General features: G+C 38.9%; 1 protein-coding gene across 1 annotated transcript in view; it reads left to right on the forward strand.

The window, feature by feature from the left end:
• The window catches only part of col28a2a (collagen, type XXVIII, alpha 2a), a 33,180-nt gene that overhangs the window by 11,158 nt on the left and 2,009 nt on the right, over positions 1 to 20,013 (forward strand). Inside the window, exons 6-34 of the mRNA XM_057851465.1 lie at positions 3,925 to 3,978; positions 4,325 to 4,369; positions 7,614 to 7,640; positions 7,717 to 7,761; positions 7,838 to 7,882; positions 8,068 to 8,121; positions 9,022 to 9,090; positions 9,174 to 9,242; positions 9,327 to 9,395; positions 12,516 to 12,584; positions 12,763 to 12,831; positions 12,925 to 12,993; positions 13,104 to 13,172; positions 13,292 to 13,363; positions 14,114 to 14,182; positions 14,261 to 14,332; positions 14,441 to 14,509; positions 14,605 to 14,673; positions 14,783 to 14,851; positions 14,927 to 14,995; positions 15,080 to 15,148; positions 15,233 to 15,301; positions 15,400 to 15,468; positions 15,560 to 15,640; positions 16,403 to 16,438; positions 16,510 to 16,546; positions 16,620 to 17,177; positions 18,979 to 19,265; positions 19,350 to 19,536. Of these exons, the coding sequence (XP_057707448.1) occupies positions 3,925 to 3,978; positions 4,325 to 4,369; positions 7,614 to 7,640; positions 7,717 to 7,761; positions 7,838 to 7,882; positions 8,068 to 8,121; positions 9,022 to 9,090; positions 9,174 to 9,242; positions 9,327 to 9,395; positions 12,516 to 12,584; positions 12,763 to 12,831; positions 12,925 to 12,993; positions 13,104 to 13,172; positions 13,292 to 13,363; positions 14,114 to 14,182; positions 14,261 to 14,332; positions 14,441 to 14,509; positions 14,605 to 14,673; positions 14,783 to 14,851; positions 14,927 to 14,995; positions 15,080 to 15,148; positions 15,233 to 15,301; positions 15,400 to 15,468; positions 15,560 to 15,640; positions 16,403 to 16,438; positions 16,510 to 16,546; positions 16,620 to 17,177; positions 18,979 to 19,265; positions 19,350 to 19,536 (2,635 nt within the window). The remainder of the gene's footprint in view (positions 1 to 3,924; positions 3,979 to 4,324; positions 4,370 to 7,613; positions 7,641 to 7,716; positions 7,762 to 7,837; positions 7,883 to 8,067; positions 8,122 to 9,021; positions 9,091 to 9,173; positions 9,243 to 9,326; positions 9,396 to 12,515; positions 12,585 to 12,762; positions 12,832 to 12,924; positions 12,994 to 13,103; positions 13,173 to 13,291; positions 13,364 to 14,113; positions 14,183 to 14,260; positions 14,333 to 14,440; positions 14,510 to 14,604; positions 14,674 to 14,782; positions 14,852 to 14,926; positions 14,996 to 15,079; positions 15,149 to 15,232; positions 15,302 to 15,399; positions 15,469 to 15,559; positions 15,641 to 16,402; positions 16,439 to 16,509; positions 16,547 to 16,619; positions 17,178 to 18,978; positions 19,266 to 19,349; positions 19,537 to 20,013) is intronic.

The raw sequence follows: 20,013 nt of genomic DNA on the forward strand, positions 1-20,013 counted from the left end.
CCGATTGACTTGTGGCTCATGTTGTACGCCTTACCCAGTGATGTGTCAGGATTGTATACAGTACACTGTACAGTTTTTTGTTTTGCTCTAAATAAATCTTTCAGAGATTGAAATTCGGTTATTTTGTCTTTGTTATCCTACATTGGTTTAGGCTTAGAGTCTACATTATAAGCCTGCTGGAAATGGATTCAAGAGGAAAAAAAAAAAAAAAAGGATTGCTAAAATATAGTTCAATATACTATGAAAGTCAACCTGTTCAGCTACACATCCACATTAGGTCTGTGGCATATTTACTGTAGCTTAATGCTTCATTCCCACATACATACACATTTGCTTTTTTTTTTTCTTTCTTTCTCTATGTAGAGATAGAAAAACACTCCGGTTTCCTCCCACATTCCTAAGACGTGCATGCTAGGCTGATTGATCATTCCAAATTGTCCGTAGGCGTGAGTACCAACGACCACCATCAACGACCACAATAGATGTGCAAATTAGGATCAGATGATCCCTCTCTGGGCACAAAAGGTATATTCATCAACTGATCCATCCTTGGGTTTTCTAGTGTTAAAAATTATGCATTGTGATTTTCTGGATTTTTCATTTTTAGATTATCTCTCTTACAGTGGACATGCACCTACGATGAACATTTAAGACTCCTCCATGATATCTAAATGGGAGAACTTGCAAAACCGCAGTGACTTCAAATACTTATTTTCTTCACTGTATATCCTGTCACCCTGTCCCATGCAGTCATGTCTTTCTTTAACCTGCCGTTAACAATAAGATTGGTGACCAGCGCCGTCAATTTCAGGATAGGTAGGATGCATTATATCACTTTGTTGATCACAGGGAAACCCTGTTTTTATGTACAAATTTGAAATGCTCAAGAATTACATTTGATGTCATTAAAGGCATCTTATTTGTATGCAAAATACCAACAAGATTCCAGAGCTCTGAAGAATGGTTTCTCAATTCACGTATTAATTAAGATGTTTTTGAATACCATTACTTATGGTGTACTTGATGCTGCCCCTACTGTCACCAGTGGTCCCGCAGACATGTTGATTTTTAGACCCTGGTCCGAGGTAAACGCATGAAACCAAACATGAATTGCACAAAACAGTTTAAGGTTCAGCCATATTTTTTTTCACAAAAAAATGCAAGATAACCCATTAGGTGAGTAATCATTTTTAGAGCTTGGCCTATGTAACAATGTGAAGTCAAATCTCGTGGAATAAGTCCATCCATTCACATTTAATCTTTTGGTTGAGCTTGCACAGGTCCATCATCTTCTGGTTGAGCGTGCACAGATCCATCTTATTCTAATACCATCCAGAACAAACCCCAGAAAATGAGCAGATGCCTTGTGGAACAAACATTTCTCAACTTTTACACAATGCAACACAGAGTGGATGTGGACGATGTGATTCTCCTCATCAGGGGAAGAGGTCAATGTGTCATCCAAATATACAAAAACATTAACAGTCAACGCGTCACGCAACATATCATTGACCTGGTTTTGGAAAACAGATGTGGCGTTTGTCAGCCAAAAGGGCATGACCAAATATTCATAATTTAGGCTGTGGTTGTATTGAAAGCCAATTTTCATTAATCCCCCTTGAGCATTCTGACCAGATGAAATTGAGCTTTGTGAGATTTTGGCTCAATCCAGGAGTTCAACAACATTTAAAATGAGAGGGAGGGAGTACCTGTTTATTTGTTGAGTGCCCAGTAGTCAGAAGTTGGTAGAGTACCCCAAATTTTACTTCAAAATAGTATTACTCAAGTAAAAGTAAACTAGTCATCCAAAAAATTTACTCAAGTACAAGTACAAAAATATTCGGTGAAAAGAATACTGAAGTAGTGAGGAACTTCTTACAATGTCAGATTGTTTTTTTAAAACTATGATTTTTTTTCCCCCATCACCACATCATCTATGAACTGTTTTTATTATACAGTACTGTACTGTCGATAACCTATGAAGTGACCATATTAAGCACAAAAAAAAAAGAAAAGAAAAAACACAAAAATCATTGAATTCCAACTACAAAAATCTACGGAAATGAACCATTCGTCCATAGAGCATAAGTGCCCTCTTGTGTAAAAAAAAAAACATATCATATGGCCTACGCCGTTCCTATAAAACATTCGGGGCCGGGGCGCTGAACGGTGCTTTGATACCCAAAATATCACGCAACTGTCAAAACCCCATGTTAAAAAAAAAAAACACATGCAACTCATCTCCAAAAAGAAACCAATCTACTTATCTTAGATTTTCATACATCTTAGATTAAGAACAAACAAAATAAAGTGTTTGTGTTGTGTAATCCATTTCCACCGATTTTGATCTATTTCACCGAGTTCTCCCCAGCAGCTCTGTCAGCGTATTCTGATGCACAGCCAACCACCCTGGACTCAGTTCAATTGGCTGACATACTGACATGTGATCAGCATGGATAGTTAGCTCTGATTGATTCAAATGCACGTTTTCTGGAACAACAACAAAAAAAGATTAAAAACATTTTTTTTTTTTTTTTTAAAAAAGCTAGTTGAATAATTGCAATTAAAAAGGGCAAAACAATAGAGAATTGATCAGATTGTTAAGAGAAATGAAAGTGTTGAAGTTTTATTTCCTTACAATTAAAAAATGTCAATGTTTACATTATCTTCAATTTTAATGTAAGTAGTCAAAATCCAGGTTTTGCATTTAGATGTGAGGAAATGAGGGAAAATAAAAAACGATAAAAAAAAAAAAAGGAGGTGGAGTTTGGGGTTAATGGTCATTTTGATAACTGTTATTTTGCAAATCATTGAAAAATACCATTTGGAATAAAAAGTCAGTTTCCCATGTATGCCTTGTTACAGTAGGTATATTGCAGTAGCCTAATGCATGTGTAAAATCAGTTTTTGTTGGTGTGTGCGAGTGGAGGGTGTGTGTGATCTAATTATAACTATGCCAAAAGCAATTTTCTCTGCATTTCAGTGGTTTTAGGAGGTTTACTCCCCCCCACCACCACCACCACCACCACCACCACCAACAAAAAATAAATAAATGAAATTAAAATTAATGTCAGGGAGTTCTGGCAAGAAATCTAGCCACTCAACCCTGTTTGTCAATGAAGAGTAATCACGCTCGACAGGGAATGAAGGTGGATGAATGATCTTGGCTGTGTCAAGTCAACATATTCAGAGGAAGTATCTGTGATCTTCATCTTCACACGTGATTCTTGAAACGGCTCTGGACGCAACTATTACACCATAGCTACTCCAAGGACCACTCAGAATGGAGATTATAGTACCAAACGGGTGCCATGAAATTAGGTTGTGTTTAATGGCATCCTTTTTTTTCACATGCCGTGGCTTCAGCATGAGCAAGCCTGTGCAAAAATCCTGCCTTGAATGGGATAGATTTAGTTTACCTTGGCAGTGGATTTTCTAAACCCTGCATTCACCACCCACATGGAGATGCTTGTGCAAACTTCCTTTCAAGCTAGCTAGCAAGTAACCAGCCTATGCTGACAAACAGCTGCACGACCATTAGCCAGGTGCTTTCTTCAAGGAGAGATTCTTCAAATTCTTCCTCTCAGACAAAGCCTCTCTCATAATTGCTCTTATTGGTTTAATAGTTACAAACCAGAGATGTCTGGAGGATAGCAAAATGACATGTATCCAGGTGCATCTCAACGCAATGACCCCTGCCCTCATGGGCGAGACAACTCATGCCCTATTCATGCTCTTAATGTCGAATAGAAATGAGTCATGGTGTCATCCCTTTCACCCCTTTGTCTTTCTCAGTGTCTCAGCCTGCCAAAAAATGCATTTCGTTTCCATACATGACTAAAAGTGAATTCTTTGCACCATAAGGTTCAAAAAGTAAAACACCAGAAGCAAACCGCCAAATCTAAAATGTCTTTCTTTCTTTAGGGTAAAAAAGGTCGTCCAGGAGAAGAGGGCACCCCCGGGCTAAAAGGGCAAAAGGTGTGCGCCGATTCACACGCATGGTTAGACCATCTTGACATGCACTTCAAAAGTTATGGGCTTTTTCCTCAGCCTCAGGATTCCACACCTGACATCAGTTTTTCAGTTTGAAACAATCTGTCCTAAGATCAGTTACCCAACACTGGGAAAATAGTAATAAGATATTTAGCAAAGTCAAGTACTGTACTTTTTTGTCATACACTCCGATCCTGACATGCAAAATGAATATTTAGACAAGCAAACAGTCATTCATATCAATCACATTCTGACTTAGTATAGGTTTGTCATAGAATATTTCACTTCTTTTCTATTGATCTAATGACTCAGCATCATGGTTACATTTCAGGGTGAAGCAGGAATAAGTGGTCAGCCTGGTCGGGATGGGGCAGAGGTAAGTTAAGCAAACGTTTTATTACAAAGTGCACATTTTACTGTATCTCTAACAACCAAGCACATAGGTTCGTAGGGACATAACATTACCAATTTTTCAGGATGCTCAAATTGTCTCCACCAACCTTTAGGCAGCCTTATTTGCATTCAGTTGTATAGGTAATTTAGATTGTCTTTCCATATGTTGTAAGGATAGAATAGATCCTAACATTATTAAATGAATTATTTTCATTATATTCAGACTTACATTTATCCCTTTTCACTTGCTGAATGTGCCGTTCTATTTTTTTCCCCTCAAACGCACGTTTGATTGACTGATGACTTGCCCCCCTCCTGCCACACAGACACACACGCACACTCACACGCCCCGACAGATTGCCACCTGTTGACAACATGCCGCCTCCCCCACCCTCTTCGAAGAGGAGGGATATTAAAGAAAAATTTTCGGTCAGCAGCAGCCACTGTAAGTAATGTAAAAAGACGTCCATGTCGTGGAGGTGGGGGAAATGCCACTAATTTTGCTACTGAGAGTTCGACCATCATATTTTGCATAACATTAAACTGTGTGAAATTTCTAACCTGCAAAACTACTGCAATCAGGCCAGCCACCGCAAGGAAAACGAATTCAAGCTAGCCGTCCCTCATTTGGATCATTGTTTGCATTATGTTCAGAGTGCAAGTCCCATTACACAGTGGGGCAAATAAGTATTTAGTCAACCACTAATTGTGCAAGTTCTCCCACTTGAAAATATTAGCGACACTTGTAATTGTCAACATGGCTAAACCTCAACCATGAGAGACAGAATGTGGAAAAAAAACAAAACCAGAAAATCACATTGTTTGATTTTTAAATAATTTATTTGCAAATCATGGTGGAAAATAAGTATTTGGTCAATAACAAAAGTTCATCTCAATACTTTGTTATGTACCCTTTGTTGACAATAACGGAGGCTAAATGTTTTCTGTAACTCTTCACAAGCTTTTCACACACTGTTGCTGGTATTTTGGCCCATTCCTCCATGCAGATCTCCTCTAGAGCAGTGATGTTTTGGGGCTGTCATTGGGCAACACAGACTTTCAACTCCCTCCACAGATTTTCTATGGGGTTGAGATCTGGAGACTGGCTAGGCCACTCCAGGACCTTGAAATGCTTCATACGAAGCCACTCCTTTGTTGCCCTGGCTGTGTGTTTGGGATCATTGTCATGCTGAAAGAACCAGCCACATCTCATCTTCAATGCCCTTGCTGATGGAAGGAGATTTTCACTTAAAATCTCTCGATACATGGCCCCATTCATTCTTTCCTTTACACAGATCTGTCGTCCTGGTCCCAGAAAAACAGCCCAAAAGCATGATGTTTCCACCCCCATGCTTCACAGTGGGTATGGTGTTCTTCGGATGCAATTCAGTATTCTTTCTTTTCCCAAAACAAGAACCTGTGTTTCTACCAAAAAGTTCTATTTTGGTTTCATCTGACCATAACACATTCTCCCAGTCCTCTTCTGGATCATCCAAATGCTCTCTAGCGGACTGCAGACGGGCCTGGACGTTTACTTTCTTCAGCAGGGGGACACGTCTGGCAGTGCAGGATTTGAGTCCCTGGCGGCGCATTGTGTTACTGATAGTAGCCTTTGTTATTGTGGTCCCAGCTCTCTGTAGGTCATTCACTAGGTCCTCCCGTGTGGTTCTGGGATTTTTGCTCACCGTTCTTGTTATCATTTTGACGCCACGGGGTGAGATCTTGCATGGAGCCCCAGATCGAGGGAGATTATCAGTGGTCTTGTATGTCTTCCATTTTCTAATAATTGCTCCCACAGTTGATTTCTTTACACCAAGCGTGGAGTTTGGAGTGTGACTGACTGAGGTTGTGGACAGGTGTCTTTTATACCGATAATGAGTTAAAACAGGTGCCATTAATATAGGTAACGAGTGGAGCCTCGTTAGACCATGTAGAAGAAGTTAGCCCTCTTTGACAGCCAGAACTCTTGCTTGTTTGTAGGTGACCAAATACTTATTTTCCACTCTAATTTGGAAATAAATTCTTTAAAAATCAAACAATGTGATTTTCTGTTTTTTTTTTCCACATTCTGTCTCTCATAGTTGAGGTTTACCCATGTTGACGATTACAGGCCTCTCTAATCTTTTCAAGTAGGAGAACTTGCACAATTGGTGGTTGAAGAAATACTTATTTGCCCCACTATCCAGGAATGGTATTTTTTTTTCATAATTTTTTTCAATTACAATTAGGGCTGTCAAACGATTAAAATTTTTAATCGAGTTAATTACAGCTTTAAAATTAATTAATCGTAATTAATCGCAATTAATCGCAATTCAAACCATCTATAAAATATGCCATATTTTTTTTGTAAATTATATATATATTCTGTAAAATAATTTGTTGGAATGGAAAGATAAGACACAAGATGGATATATACATTCTACATACGGTACATAAGGATTGTAGTGGGCATTTCACTCTACTGCCATTTAAATCTGTCTGTGCTGTCCTCACTCCGAAGCGTCTACTTTTTCCAAAGCTAGACTGCTAGTGAACGACGCCTTAATAATCAGACTTCTTCCTTTTTCATCTGATTTATTAATAAAATGGCCTCAAACCACTGTCCTCTTTAGACCGTAGTGAAACTACAAAAAAAAGTACACAAGCATTGCATTAGCAACAACGTTAGCTTAGCACGCTATACAGGTTCACTAAACATAAACAAAAAGCGTCTCATACAAAAAATATAACATTTCGCTTACCAACATAATATGTACATTCTTTATAACAACCATACTTACGGACAAATCTTGTCCAAGGATCATATAAGCACAACATTACAACGTAGGCGTCAGCTCGAGACGTCGTGCTGCCATATTGAACTGGCAAGAAAGCAATAAACCATGTCGCAAAGCAAGAGTTCGCTGTTAGACAGCACAAAAAACCTTGCTGTAAAACTTACCAAAAGGCAGAATACTGTCTGAGCGGGACATGAGCGTTAATTGCGTCAAATATTTTAACGTGATTAATTTTAAAAATTAATTACCGCGCGTTAACGCGATAATTTTGACAGCACTAATTACAATACTTTAGTTTGAGTCTAGGAGAGCTCCAGTTCTCGAATCTGTTTGGTCTTATTCATGTCCCGTCCCCAGCAAAAAGTGTACATTCAGGTTATGTTGTTATATCGTCCCTAACAATGTTGAGACCAAACCTACGCCCATGCTAACAACTACATGTATTTTCAGGGAAAATCTGGTTACAAAGGAGAACAGGTATCGTACCAGGATAACAAATTATTATTAAAATTACAAAATGTAAATTTGCATTTAATTGGTCATCTGTCAACAGGGTGAAAGGGGAGAGTGTGGCACTCCAGGAATCAAAGGAGATAGGGTACAATGTGAATAATGAATAATTATGTTTATTTTATTTGCATAATGTGTGTGTCTGTTGTGGTCTCCTGCTGCAGGGTCCTGAGGGTCCGATTGGGGCAAGAGGACTTAGAGGACTGCAGGTCAGTAAATACGGGTGATTTTATGATAACACTAGAGAGAGAGAGAGAAACACTCAGAACAATTGCGATTAAACTTCTTTGCAGGTAATTTTTGATCACTTTTTTCCTGGGTGAACATTAAAAACAGGCCTACATTCCAGGTAGCAAAATTACACATCATCTAATTGTATGTTGTGTGTGCCCAGGGGGTACCTGGACCACATGGGGACATTGGACTGGAGGGCCCACAGGGAAAGCAGGTTAGCTTTTTGTTGTTGTTGTAAATTAGCACCTTTTTTGTTATCTTTGAATTTTCTTGATCATAAATTTTAACAACAGTTAGAAATTTTATCACCACCATGCAGAACAGGAAGCTGTTTGTCTCAAAAATAACCACTTTGTGAGCATTTAATAATGCTCCTCCGTCATTATTTTGATAGTGAAGGAATGAAGCATCAGACTGACAAATGATTCATGTTTTTTTTGTTTTCTCGATGCTTATATCTAGTTTCTATAATGTAAACTCAGGAACTGCCTAAAGCAGTGTCTCTCACAAGTGTAACATAAATTACATTTGTGTATCATGTGAGGACATGCGTACAGCACAGACATACTAGTATATCATGCTGCCACAGTATAATGCATTTGAATTACCCTCTGAAGAATCTTTGTTATATTTTCTATGACTGCAGTTGTTTAATTCAAATCTTTCTCATATTTCATAGCTGTAAAAGAATACAGTTCTTTACCGTTAATCATGATTTGATATATAATAGTGCTATGAGATGCAAGTGACCGGATTTTCGACGTACGAGACATTTGCCTTTTTTTTTTTCCATTACTGTACATTTTCAGTTTGGGTTGGATACCAAGTTTGATAAATTGTAGTCAAATTGCATAATAACAATGATGTGAAGCTTCCACTGTCTCTAAATCTTGCCTAAGGGTGAAATGCAATTTCTCTGGTATGTAGGCTACATACTGTAGTAGCAAAAGGGTACACATGAAGTGCATTTTATCCTTTTATACAATGACAGACCTTTTGATGTTTTGTGTCAAAGTTACGTAAGCGTTGAGAGATTGACTGAAACTGACAGATCGGACTCAAAACATGTCCCGACCTGCAAGGAGACGACTGATAACCTATATTTCGATGGCAGGGAGAACGTGGACCACCCGGCCCTCCAGGTCTTCAGGGGGAAACTGGCATTGGGATACAAGGGCCAAAAGTAAGTCATGAAGTATTTTTGATTGTTTAACATAAAGCTAATTCTTTGCCCTTTTAATACTTTAATTTACTTACATTTTGTAGGGTGAAATGGGATTCCAAGGCCGACCAGGTCCTCCTGGTCCTGCAGGCATTGGTGCACATGGTCCACCGGTAAGTTTGGACTTCTTTGTTTTAAGAAATTGTCATTAATTGTGAATGTTGTTTTTTAATATGAACTCTGTCTTTATTTTAAAGGGGCCTCAAGGGCCACAAGGTGTTCAGGGAGAGAAAGGACCCACGGGTGAGGGTCTTCCTGGACCAAAGGTATAGTATTATGTAGCATTACTGTGCAAAGCCCAAGGTTAAGGACCATCCGTTCTAGGATGCTAGTCAACCTCTGATTTATCTGTACAAATTGGAATATTATTTAGTAAGGGTGTAACGGTACATGCATTTGTATTGAACCGTTTCGGTACGTGGTGCTCGGTTCGGAATGGTGGCGTACCGAACAAGTTTCTGACGTAATATAACCCTTACTTTTTGAGGCTGTGAGTCAATCGGATTACAGTTTCTTTGTGTAGATTATATTTACTCCGTCTTCTCTACTATAATGAGGACCAACACGGTAGGACAGTATAACACAGAAACGTCAATGGCGCGACAACGCAGTGAAACGCGGGCGCTAAAGTCAATCAGCCAATGCACACCAGTCGCAGTCGAAGGGGCTCAACACGACGCACGCGAAAAGAACGGCTGAGTTTATTATTTGACGCGAGACGCGACCCTCCTGCGTCAATACTACTACCGGTAGCTAGGATCAGGCAGACCGGAAGTCACTCATGTAAAAATACGGTGGATCCATTCGATTTTCAAACTAATATGCAATCGTAACCCACTTTTTGAGTCCTTCGGATCTCTTGAGTGGTAGATCGGGGCACAGTTGACTTGTCTTTGTTGATTTACTGCTGTCTTCTCTGCTATATAACAATAACCAACACGTGTTCAATCCAAAACCCTCCTACCACAACAAAACAAGTAGGAACTAATATTCACATAGGAACTAAAGTTATACAACATAAAATATACAATATAAATGAATACTACATCACATTTGTAAAATATAAACACATAATAAAATAAATAATAGCCCATTTAAATAAAATAAATTGAAATGAGCTAAAACAACTGTAATTAAATAATAAGAATTATACACAGATCCTACTTACACAATTAAATTTATTATTTTCTATGTGGCGCTTTAACTTGAGAAAATCCACCAATAAAGCTTTTGAAAACCGTTCATAAGAAAAAATAAAATAAAATAAAGATTCATTGAGGCATTTCATTTGTAAAATACATGTTAAAATCTTAGACATTGGGATTGCTTTTCTCTTTAGCACAGGACTTCTTTTATCCTCTTTCTTTCAGAAAGAAAGCTGACCGATACGCGGGGTCTGAAAGGCAAATTGTTGTTGGATTATCTTTAAATAACCGCTACTTTTTTAGCAGAATTCTAGCTTTGTATAGGCCAACTAGCACATTTATATTTTGCATTTTGTTTTCTTACTGTACCGAAAATGAACCGAACCATGACCCCAAAACCGAGGTACGTACCGAACCGTGATTTTTGTGTACCGTTACACCCCTATTATTTAGTCATAGATCACACAGTCGTGGAACTGGAGTTGGTCTAGTTTGACTGCACAAGTACACACATCTAAATCATCAATCAGTGTCATTCATTTGTCCAAATGCAGCTTGAATGGAGCAGAACATTAGTTCTATTCTAGTTCATTTTAGACGCTAAATGTGTTTAAATTCCGTAAATTATAATCAATTATCCCAAGATTTGATGAGCTATCATGTGAAATTGTTGTTGAGTCAAATTTTTGGCTACCCTACCAACCTCTGATGTCGACTGACAACTAGTTGGATGACACCTCTTTTATATCTTGAGTGAGTCAGTATTGCTTTCACCGGCACCAATTAACTTTGAGGAGGGTTGCAGGAACCTTTCCACACAAAACTACAAATGTGCTGACTGCTTTACGGTTACGTTACTTCCCCCTTTCCCCATTCATTATAAAGACGGAAGTCGATGCGGATGCGGATGCTTTCGCGCGAATTCTGTAAAGATGGCAGAGCAACAAGAGACAAGAAGTTTTGTCTGAGGAGTTAAAAAAGGCTGGCTACCAGGATATACAGAATAAACATTGGCCCGGCTTTCACTCGCTGTCGTAGCACACAACTGGATTCATTACCTTATTGCTTTCCATCCTTCACACCGCTGGAAACAGAAATATTGTTTAATCCATCTTCAGGCGACCGTGAAATTGATTTTTGATTGATGGATAATTTTACGACACTGTGAGTGTGCGCTGGTGCTCATGGGTGGCAGCACTGGTCCTCATAGGAAACGCAGTCTTCCTTAAGGCAAAACACTAGGTTTTTTTCCCCCAAATAAACATTTTGAATTGTACAACTTCAGGGGTTTTGGACTCTGAAGGCTTTTTTTATTAGTTATATTTCCAGGCCAATTGAAAAGTCTACTTTTAAATTTTAAGCTTTTTACCAATGTGGATCTACTTGGCTTCATTTTCTACTGTACTTCACGACCTACACAATGTCAAACCAATGTCTCGCTTTCAACACACTGTCTGACATATCAGCCCTTAAGTCGATCATGACAACATCAGCTGTGTCTGTGCGTTAAGACAATTTAGATTTTTTTTAAATTTTTTATCCATGCTGCAACGTGCTACATTGCTGTACAGTATTTTATTCAGCTAATACAGTATTGAATTCCGAAAGCTGTTTAAAATACAAAACGGTAATCAAACAGGAACCATACTAAATGATTTATGTGTGTAAATCTTGCACTACAGTTGTAAACAATTCAATCATAGTAACATATTCCAGTCCTTATCACAAGATAACACATGTAGCAACATTTGTCAGTGAGTTGGGATTGTTCATTTGTATGTAAAGGAAGACATTACTATCAAAGAAAACGCTATGGAATGAAACTGTAAATGTCCTCAAGCGACAACACATCTGTTCGACTGAAGGCAGACATCCTGGGTGTCCCTACTTTTACTCCTCTGCTGAGCTCAGCATCCTCTAATAAACCACGCACATTCAAATGTATATGTTGCATTTCATTTCACCAGCTGCCATCTACTTGTTCTTTACATTTTCCTTTGGATTATTTTGGAAAAAGTCCACACCAGGGGAATCATCATTAGTAGGAGATAAGATGGTATGAAAGGAGAGATAAATACTAACTTCCATTCCATTCGGGTAGTGTAATTTGGATGAGTAACATGAACCAACACGCTCTTCTTCATAACTGTCTCAGTGGAGAACAATACAAACTTGGCAAGGACCCAAAAAATACTTAGTGCTTGTGATGTAACTAAAACATAGCATGACTTTGCTCCATAGGGCGACCGAGGGCTTCCAGGACCGAGGGGATCGAGAGGACAGCAGGGTGCAGGAATTAAAGGAGAACGGGTAAGTTACTATCATTAAGATATCATAAACCAAGAAATGTAATTCTTGGATGTGAATTAGCACTTGACCACAGAACAGTCAACGACATTCCATATTTCAAAAATTTTAATAGGACAGACAGAACCGAAAGGTCAGCAATAGCTATACAGTGTATTTGACTGTAATTGCTTACTTCCAGGGTGAACTGGGTCCCCCAGGTCCTCCAGGGTCCACTGGGCTGACAGGAGTTGGTATACAAGGAGAGAAGGTCAGCAAACTGATTGACATTTTCATCTTTTCACGGCCTTGCAAATGCACTTAGCAGTTGGGTTTTCTGAAATCAATCTCTATTATAATCAAGGGAGTTGAGGGTCCAAGGGGTCCACCAGGAGTAAGGGGGCTTCCAGGAGAGGGTCTACCTGGACCCAAGGTTTGTGAAAGCAGATCTCAAAATGCATACATCCGCAGATGACACAATAATAAAAGCATATTTTCCTGTTTTTAAGGTACAATATTCTGTTTTTTGATTTTTATTTCTAGGGAGATCAAGGTTTACCCGGAGAGCAGGGGTCTCCTGGGGAGAGAGGCATTGGTGAATCTGGTCCAAAGGTGAGACATCTCCTAATCAAGATGACGTTGCTTAGGAATGGACTGTGATATCATATTGTTTACATATATCAATGTGTTGCATCAATCAAGTATTCAATGGCTCTATTGTATTGACCTAGGGTGAACCTGGATCTGCTGGTTTGGGTGGCTTACCGGGTCTCCCAGGTGAAGATGGGGCCCCAGGACAGAAGGTGCAGAACATTACGTCATCCAATGATCTAATGAAAAACGTGTTTTAAAAAATATATATATACAGTATATATTAGGGCTGTCAAAATTATCACGTTAACGGGCGGTAATTAATTTTTTAAATTAATCAAGTTAAAATATTTGACGCAATTAACGCGCATGCCCCTCTCAGACAGATTTAAATGACAGTGAAATGCCCACTTGTTAATTGTGTTTTATGGAGTTTTGCCGCCCTCTGCTGGTGCTTGGGTGCAACTGATTTTATAGGCTTCAGCACGCATGAGCATTGTGTAAGTAATTATTGACATCAACAATGGCAGGCTACTAGTTGTTTTTTTTTGATTGAAAATTTTACAAATTTTATCAAAACGAAAACATTAAGAGAGGTTTTAATATAAAATTTCTATAACTTGTACTAACATTTATCTTTTAAGAACTACAAGTCTTTCTATCCATGGATCGCTTTAACAGAATGTTAATAATGTTAATGCCATCTTGTTGATTTATTGTTATAATAAATAAATACAGTCCTTATGTCCCGTATGTTGAATGTGTATATCCATCTTGTGTCTTATCTTTCCATTCCAACAATAATTTACAGAAAAATATGGCATATTTTATAGATGGTTTGAATTGTGATTAATTGCGATTAATTACGTTGAATTAATTTTTAAGCTGTAATTAACTCGATTAAAAAATTAAATCGTTTGACAGCCCTAATATATATACTTTGCGTAACTTTTCCCTCTTAGGGTGAGCCTGGGTTACCTGGTTCAAGAGGTTCTGAAGGACCTCCAGGAATTGGAACTCAAGGAGAGAAGGTTTGTATTTCGGTTTTAGTAATTAATGTTAAATCTCAACACAGATCAGTCACACAATGTTTCGTACTCCCTTCAAAGGGGGATCAGGGCCTGAGGGGCATCCGTGGGTTACATGGACCTCCAGGGATCTCAGGACCCTCTGGACCAAAGGTAGGAATCACGGTCATGAATGAAAAAGTCAGCACGATGGTGTTTCTGTTAGAGTAACCTAAACTACTAAGAATTAGCTCATGTTCTTTGTCAACTACCACCTGCTAGGGTGAGCGTGGTGTACCTGGTCACCAGGGAATTCCAGGGCAGCCAGGACGATCTGTAACTGGTCCAAAGGTGAATAACCGAACCGTTTTTATTATTCCTCAGATGCACTTAAAGGCACCACCTCGACTAATCATCACTATGGGTTCAATTTTTTTTATCTTCAGGGGGATCTTGGTCCCTCTGGTCCCCCTGGACCAATTGGGGAAACAGGCCTTGGACTTCCAGGTCCAAAGGTAAACTCTACTTTAATACAGCTACTGATAACCAAGTAATTTACAAAATAATTAAAGCACGCTTGCATTAAATTGTTGCGATCACTTAAACTGTTTTTTCCCCCACAAGGGTGATCGAGGATTAACTGGGCCACATGGTCCACCTGGACCTAAAGGTGAAGGCAGCCCAGGACCCTTGGTTTGTACCACCAAGAAATAAACAGTTTTGAGCTGACGTAGACATTATTATCAAGTAGATGTGTATCTTTTCTAGGGTCTTCCAGGAATTCCAGGTTTACCAGGAGAGCCGGGTCCAGAGGGAATAGGAATCCCTGGACCAAAGGTTTCACTTTATCCAATGATCACTGAGATGAGTCATGTGTGCTTCATAAAATATTTGAAATCAGTTGGGTTATTTTTAATCCAGGGTGACATCGGCTTTAGAGGATTGCCTGGCTTGCCCGGACCACCTGGAGAGGGAATTCAAGGACCACCGGTAAGATTATTACTAGCTAATTTATAACTACCATATCTCCATTGGAAGGTTAATCCTTGATATATATTCTTAATATGTTTTAAGGGTAATGTTGGGAGGGCCGGACCTCCTGGGCCAAATGGACTACCAGGAGAGGGTATCCAAGGACCCAAGGTGAAAAGGACAACTAATTTACATTTAAGGATGGGTTGTTTATATAATTATTCTTCAGGACATGGCCTGACCAACTTTAATTGAATATTTGTCTTCAGGGGGATCCTGGATCCCAAGGAATGACTGGACCAAGAGGGCCAGCAGGAGATGGGTTTCCTGGTCCCAAAGTAAGAACTACAATTCATTTTGATTGCAAAGACAACATATCCTATCAAATTGGCAAATCTCTGATCAATTAGATATTTGTTGTTGATGCAGGGTGATCGTGGGTCTCAGGGTGAGAGGGGAATCAAAGGTTCAAAAGGAGATTTGGGAGATCCAGGAGTGCCTGGTGCAGCAGTATGTAAAAACAGACTTTGGTCAACATACTATGTCCAATAGATAGACATACTGTAAACAGAGGTGGGTAGAGTCGCCAAAAATTTTACTCAAGTAAGAGTAGTGTTACTTCTAAATAATATTAATCAAGTAAAAGTAAAATAAGTCATCCAAAAATGTACTCAAGTAAAAGTAAAAAAGTATACGTTGAAAAGAATACTCAAGTAATTAGTAACATTGTGAGTAACTGTTTACAATGTCTGTTTTTTTTAAATACAGTAATTGTGTATTTTTGTCCCCAGCACAACTTCATCTATATGAACTGTTATTAATATACTGTACTATAACCTATTACATGACCATATTAGGCCAAAAAGATGACACAAAAATAATCAAATTCAGGCCAGAACAACAGCCCTCTAGAGTGCCCTCTAGTGGAGAAAAAACATTGTTACGTCTGAATGGTACAATAGAGTCACGTGGTTATTGTTGCAACGTCTCCTTGATGAAACACACAGCTACTGTTGGTATCTCTGGCAAAAAATAAAGTCAAAATGTAGAATAAAAAGGAAAAATGTAACGATTCTAGCGCAGCCCAAATCATCTAAGTGAGAGTATTGTTTCTTCTTCACAAATCAACTCTAGTAAAAGTCAAACTACTTTAAAAAGTACATTTTATGTTATGACCCACCTCTGACTGTAAATAACCATTATTAATGGATAATGATAAGTTTATGAATTTAATAATAACAATTAAAACTGTTACATTTGATCAAATAACAGGGAAAACCAGGAACAAAGGGAGATGCAGGCCTCACAGTAAGTTCATTTAAATCCATTACTGATTCTTCTGACAAACAGTTCTAATATAGATATGTACTGTTTTACAGAGAGAAGACATTATTAAGCTTATCAAAGAAATATGCGGTAAGTGTAAGTTGAATTGATTCAAAAATGCTATTTGTGTTTATAACAAAGCTACAAATTCTGTCGTTGTCAGGATGTGGCGTCAAGTGCAAAGAAAGGCCAATGGAACTTGTTTTCGTGATTGACAGCTCAGAGAGTGTTGGCCCTGACAACTTTGAAATCATCAAAGATTTTGTCACCAGAATGGTGGACCGCACCACAGTGGGACGCAACGCCACGAGAATTGGCCTTGTCCTTTACAGCCTGGACGTCCATTTGGAGTTCAACTTGGTCCGCTACACCAACAAACAGGATGTCAAGCAGGCGATTCGAAAGATGCCTTACATGGGCGAGGGCACCTATACTGGCACTGCCATCAGAAAAGCCACACAGGAGGCCTTCTATAACGCCAGACCTGGTGTCAGGAAAGTTGCCATTGTCATTACCGATGGTCAGACTGATAAGCGAGAGCCAGTGAAACTTGATATCGCCGTGAGAGAGGCCCATGCCGCAAATATTGAGATGTACGCTTTGGGAATTGTCAATTCTTCGGATCCTACACAGGAAGAGTTTCTGAGAGAACTCAACTTGATTGCCTCTGACCCTGATAGTGAACACATGTATCTTATTGATGACTTCAACACACTGCCAGGTAATAATGGAATGTTTTGAAAAGCATAGCAATCATTAAACAGCGGACAGCAAAAAATGTCTTAACATTCGGACCGAGCTATGTAACAATAGTAACAATCCACAAGACAAGTTCCTAGTAAAGGTTCTCGAACACTTCATTTTAGTGCCTTGGCCAAAATATGCCACAACAGGGCAACAAATTGTTACATTTGTCGACAGGAAGTCCCTAAACTCACTTTAACATTGTTCTTTGGCACCAATACTTTTATCAATTTGGCATGAGCTCGAAAAGGATTTTTATTTTATTTTTATTTCACTGTATACTGTACTGTACTGTATGTATAACTTTATTAATTCCAATATGTGATTTCCCAGATCTCAAGTCATTTTCACGCAACATCATGATATTCAACAATGAATCAATGACCTGTCTGTTCTAAATTCAACCAAATATCTAAAGGTCTACAGCAGGGGTGTCCAAACTTTTTGCAAAGGGGGCCAGATTTGGTGTGGTAAAAATGTGAGGGGCCGACCTTGGCTGACGTCCTTTACGTAGACCAATATATTTAGGCAAACTTTAGCAAACCATTCTGTGTGTCACATTTGCTTTATTACCATATTGGCCCGAATATAAGACGGCCCTGATTATAAGACAACCCTTTCTTTTACAAGACTCAAATTTGAAAAAAGACTTTTTGAACACCAAATTAATTTTTATACAGAAAATAATTACAGTACATCGGAAACAAATGATTATAACAATATATTTGATAGAAAAAGCATGTAATTTTGCTTCATTCAAATCTTAATATCTGAACATTTAAATATGTAAACTTAAGTGCAATCACATTCGTAAATGAATGGCTTCTGGTTTTTGAAATGTAAATAAACCAATCTATTGTAATAAAACAACAAAATAGCAATAACTGCATTAACCATCAAAGTGAAGTCTAACTTTAACTGTAGTCTTGAAACAAATCTGAATAAGGGAAAACAATGGAATAAAATAATGCAAACTGGTTAAACTTGAGAGTAGCTGAGATCTGTCATGACAGAACATCGCTTCAATGATATCTGGCGCCATCTAGCGTCGTGAATGGGTATAATGTCTAGACCGCAAATATAAGATGACCCCTCTTTTTCAGTCTTATTTCAATGCAAAAAAAACACTGTCTTATATTCGGGCCAATACGGTATTTTTTTAAATGAATAATTTCAACAATCTTGCAACTAGCCTTTGTGGCGTTCTCTTTCGACTGTCGGGCTCTTGTGAAATACTGCTGCTGTAAAATTAAACTAGCTTCAATTTCTCGCTACGTACCTTCCCTGTAATCTTGTCTTACATGTCAACGTGTCTTGTTTGGTAATATCGCCTCACATTGAACTCTTTAAAACAGCGACTGTCTCTTTGCAAATGAGCCAGACACAGTTGTTGCGTATTTTAGTGAAGTAATCGTCCAATTTCTACCTATCCTTTAAGCGTCGGCCGTCGCAGTCAACTTTTTTATTGTTGATTGTCGCCATTTTAGAAAATTGGGAGTAACAGGTCACACGGGGTACTGTTGCTTAGAGTGCTGCTGCCTTTTAGTGGGTAAATGAGGAGCAGCATTTAGTGTGTAAGCTACCTCATGTGCTGGTAGCAGTACTGCTGACCAGTTTATTAAGTCTGTGTGCGGGCCAGATGTTATTGATTTTATGACAGAGGCTGGGGGCCGGATGAAATTTGACCACGGGCCGCATTTGGCCCCCGGGCCAGACTTTGGACATGTCTGGTCTACAGTGTATGAAATGTTTTTTAATCTTTCCTTTTCTACTTTCAGCCCTGGAGTCTAAAGTCATCAGCCAGTTCTGCGAGGACGAAAACGGTGCCCTCATCTACAATCACATTGCAAACGGACACTGGAATGGCAACAATGGAATCAGTATTCATGGAAATAATGGGTATGGCGAACGCAACAATGGAATCAATAATGACAATGGAAAAAATAAGAACGAAGTAAAGCTGAATGGTTACCAAGAGGAGATCACAAATGTGAGACGTGGCAACAGCCGGGGCCGCGGAGACACTTTTGTACTGCCCATTAGTGCTGATCCACTCCCTGTTCAGGTCGCTCCCGTATTGCCTTTACACAGACTGATATCTGCAATACCAGGAGATACTGAAATGGTTTGTGAAACTTGTCTCATTCAGGTGGAAGAAGATGAAGATGGTGAAGATTTAGACTTGAGGGCCCATGTGAGGGCCAGTGGCAGCGTGGTTGTAGTGAACAAAACATCAACTTTGTCACATGTGAAGGAAAGCGCAGTCTCCAATAAATCAGCCCTACCATCATCATCGACATTTATAAACTCTGGGCCGAATCCAGTCATACCTGAAGGTCAGTGCTGCATGCAATTAAACGTACATACAGTGATCCCTTGCTATTTCGCGCTTTAAGCTTCGCGCAAATAAACAAACAAACAAATAAATACAATATTTTGTATAGATTTCCTGATCCAATCACACAGTTTCTCATCTGTCCCTCATGTTGTTTTTCTTGCTCACCAAGCAGCTGCTTGTTAAGGTTAACAATGAGTGACAGCTCTGAAGCTTTGATCTTGCCAAAGAAGCTTGGGAGCGCCTACCTTGAAAGGCGCCAAATTATGAACTCGTTAACTCATTTGCTCCCAAAAACGTATAAATACGTTCTATTTTTAATTGTTTCAGTGTCCCAAAGACATGTTTATACGTCTTTTACGTTTTTTTCACAAGAGAGATCTCTAGGTTCTGATTCAACTTAGTTCCAAAGCACAATGCTGAAAATCCATTTTAAAGCAGTAAAACTGGCCACTGGAGGGCAGTAGCGCATTTGGTA

This window comes from Corythoichthys intestinalis, chromosome 12 (genome assembly GCF_030265065.1).
Source record: "Corythoichthys intestinalis isolate RoL2023-P3 chromosome 12, ASM3026506v1, whole genome shotgun sequence".
NCBI lineage: Eukaryota > Metazoa > Chordata > Actinopteri > Syngnathiformes > Syngnathidae > Corythoichthys > Corythoichthys intestinalis.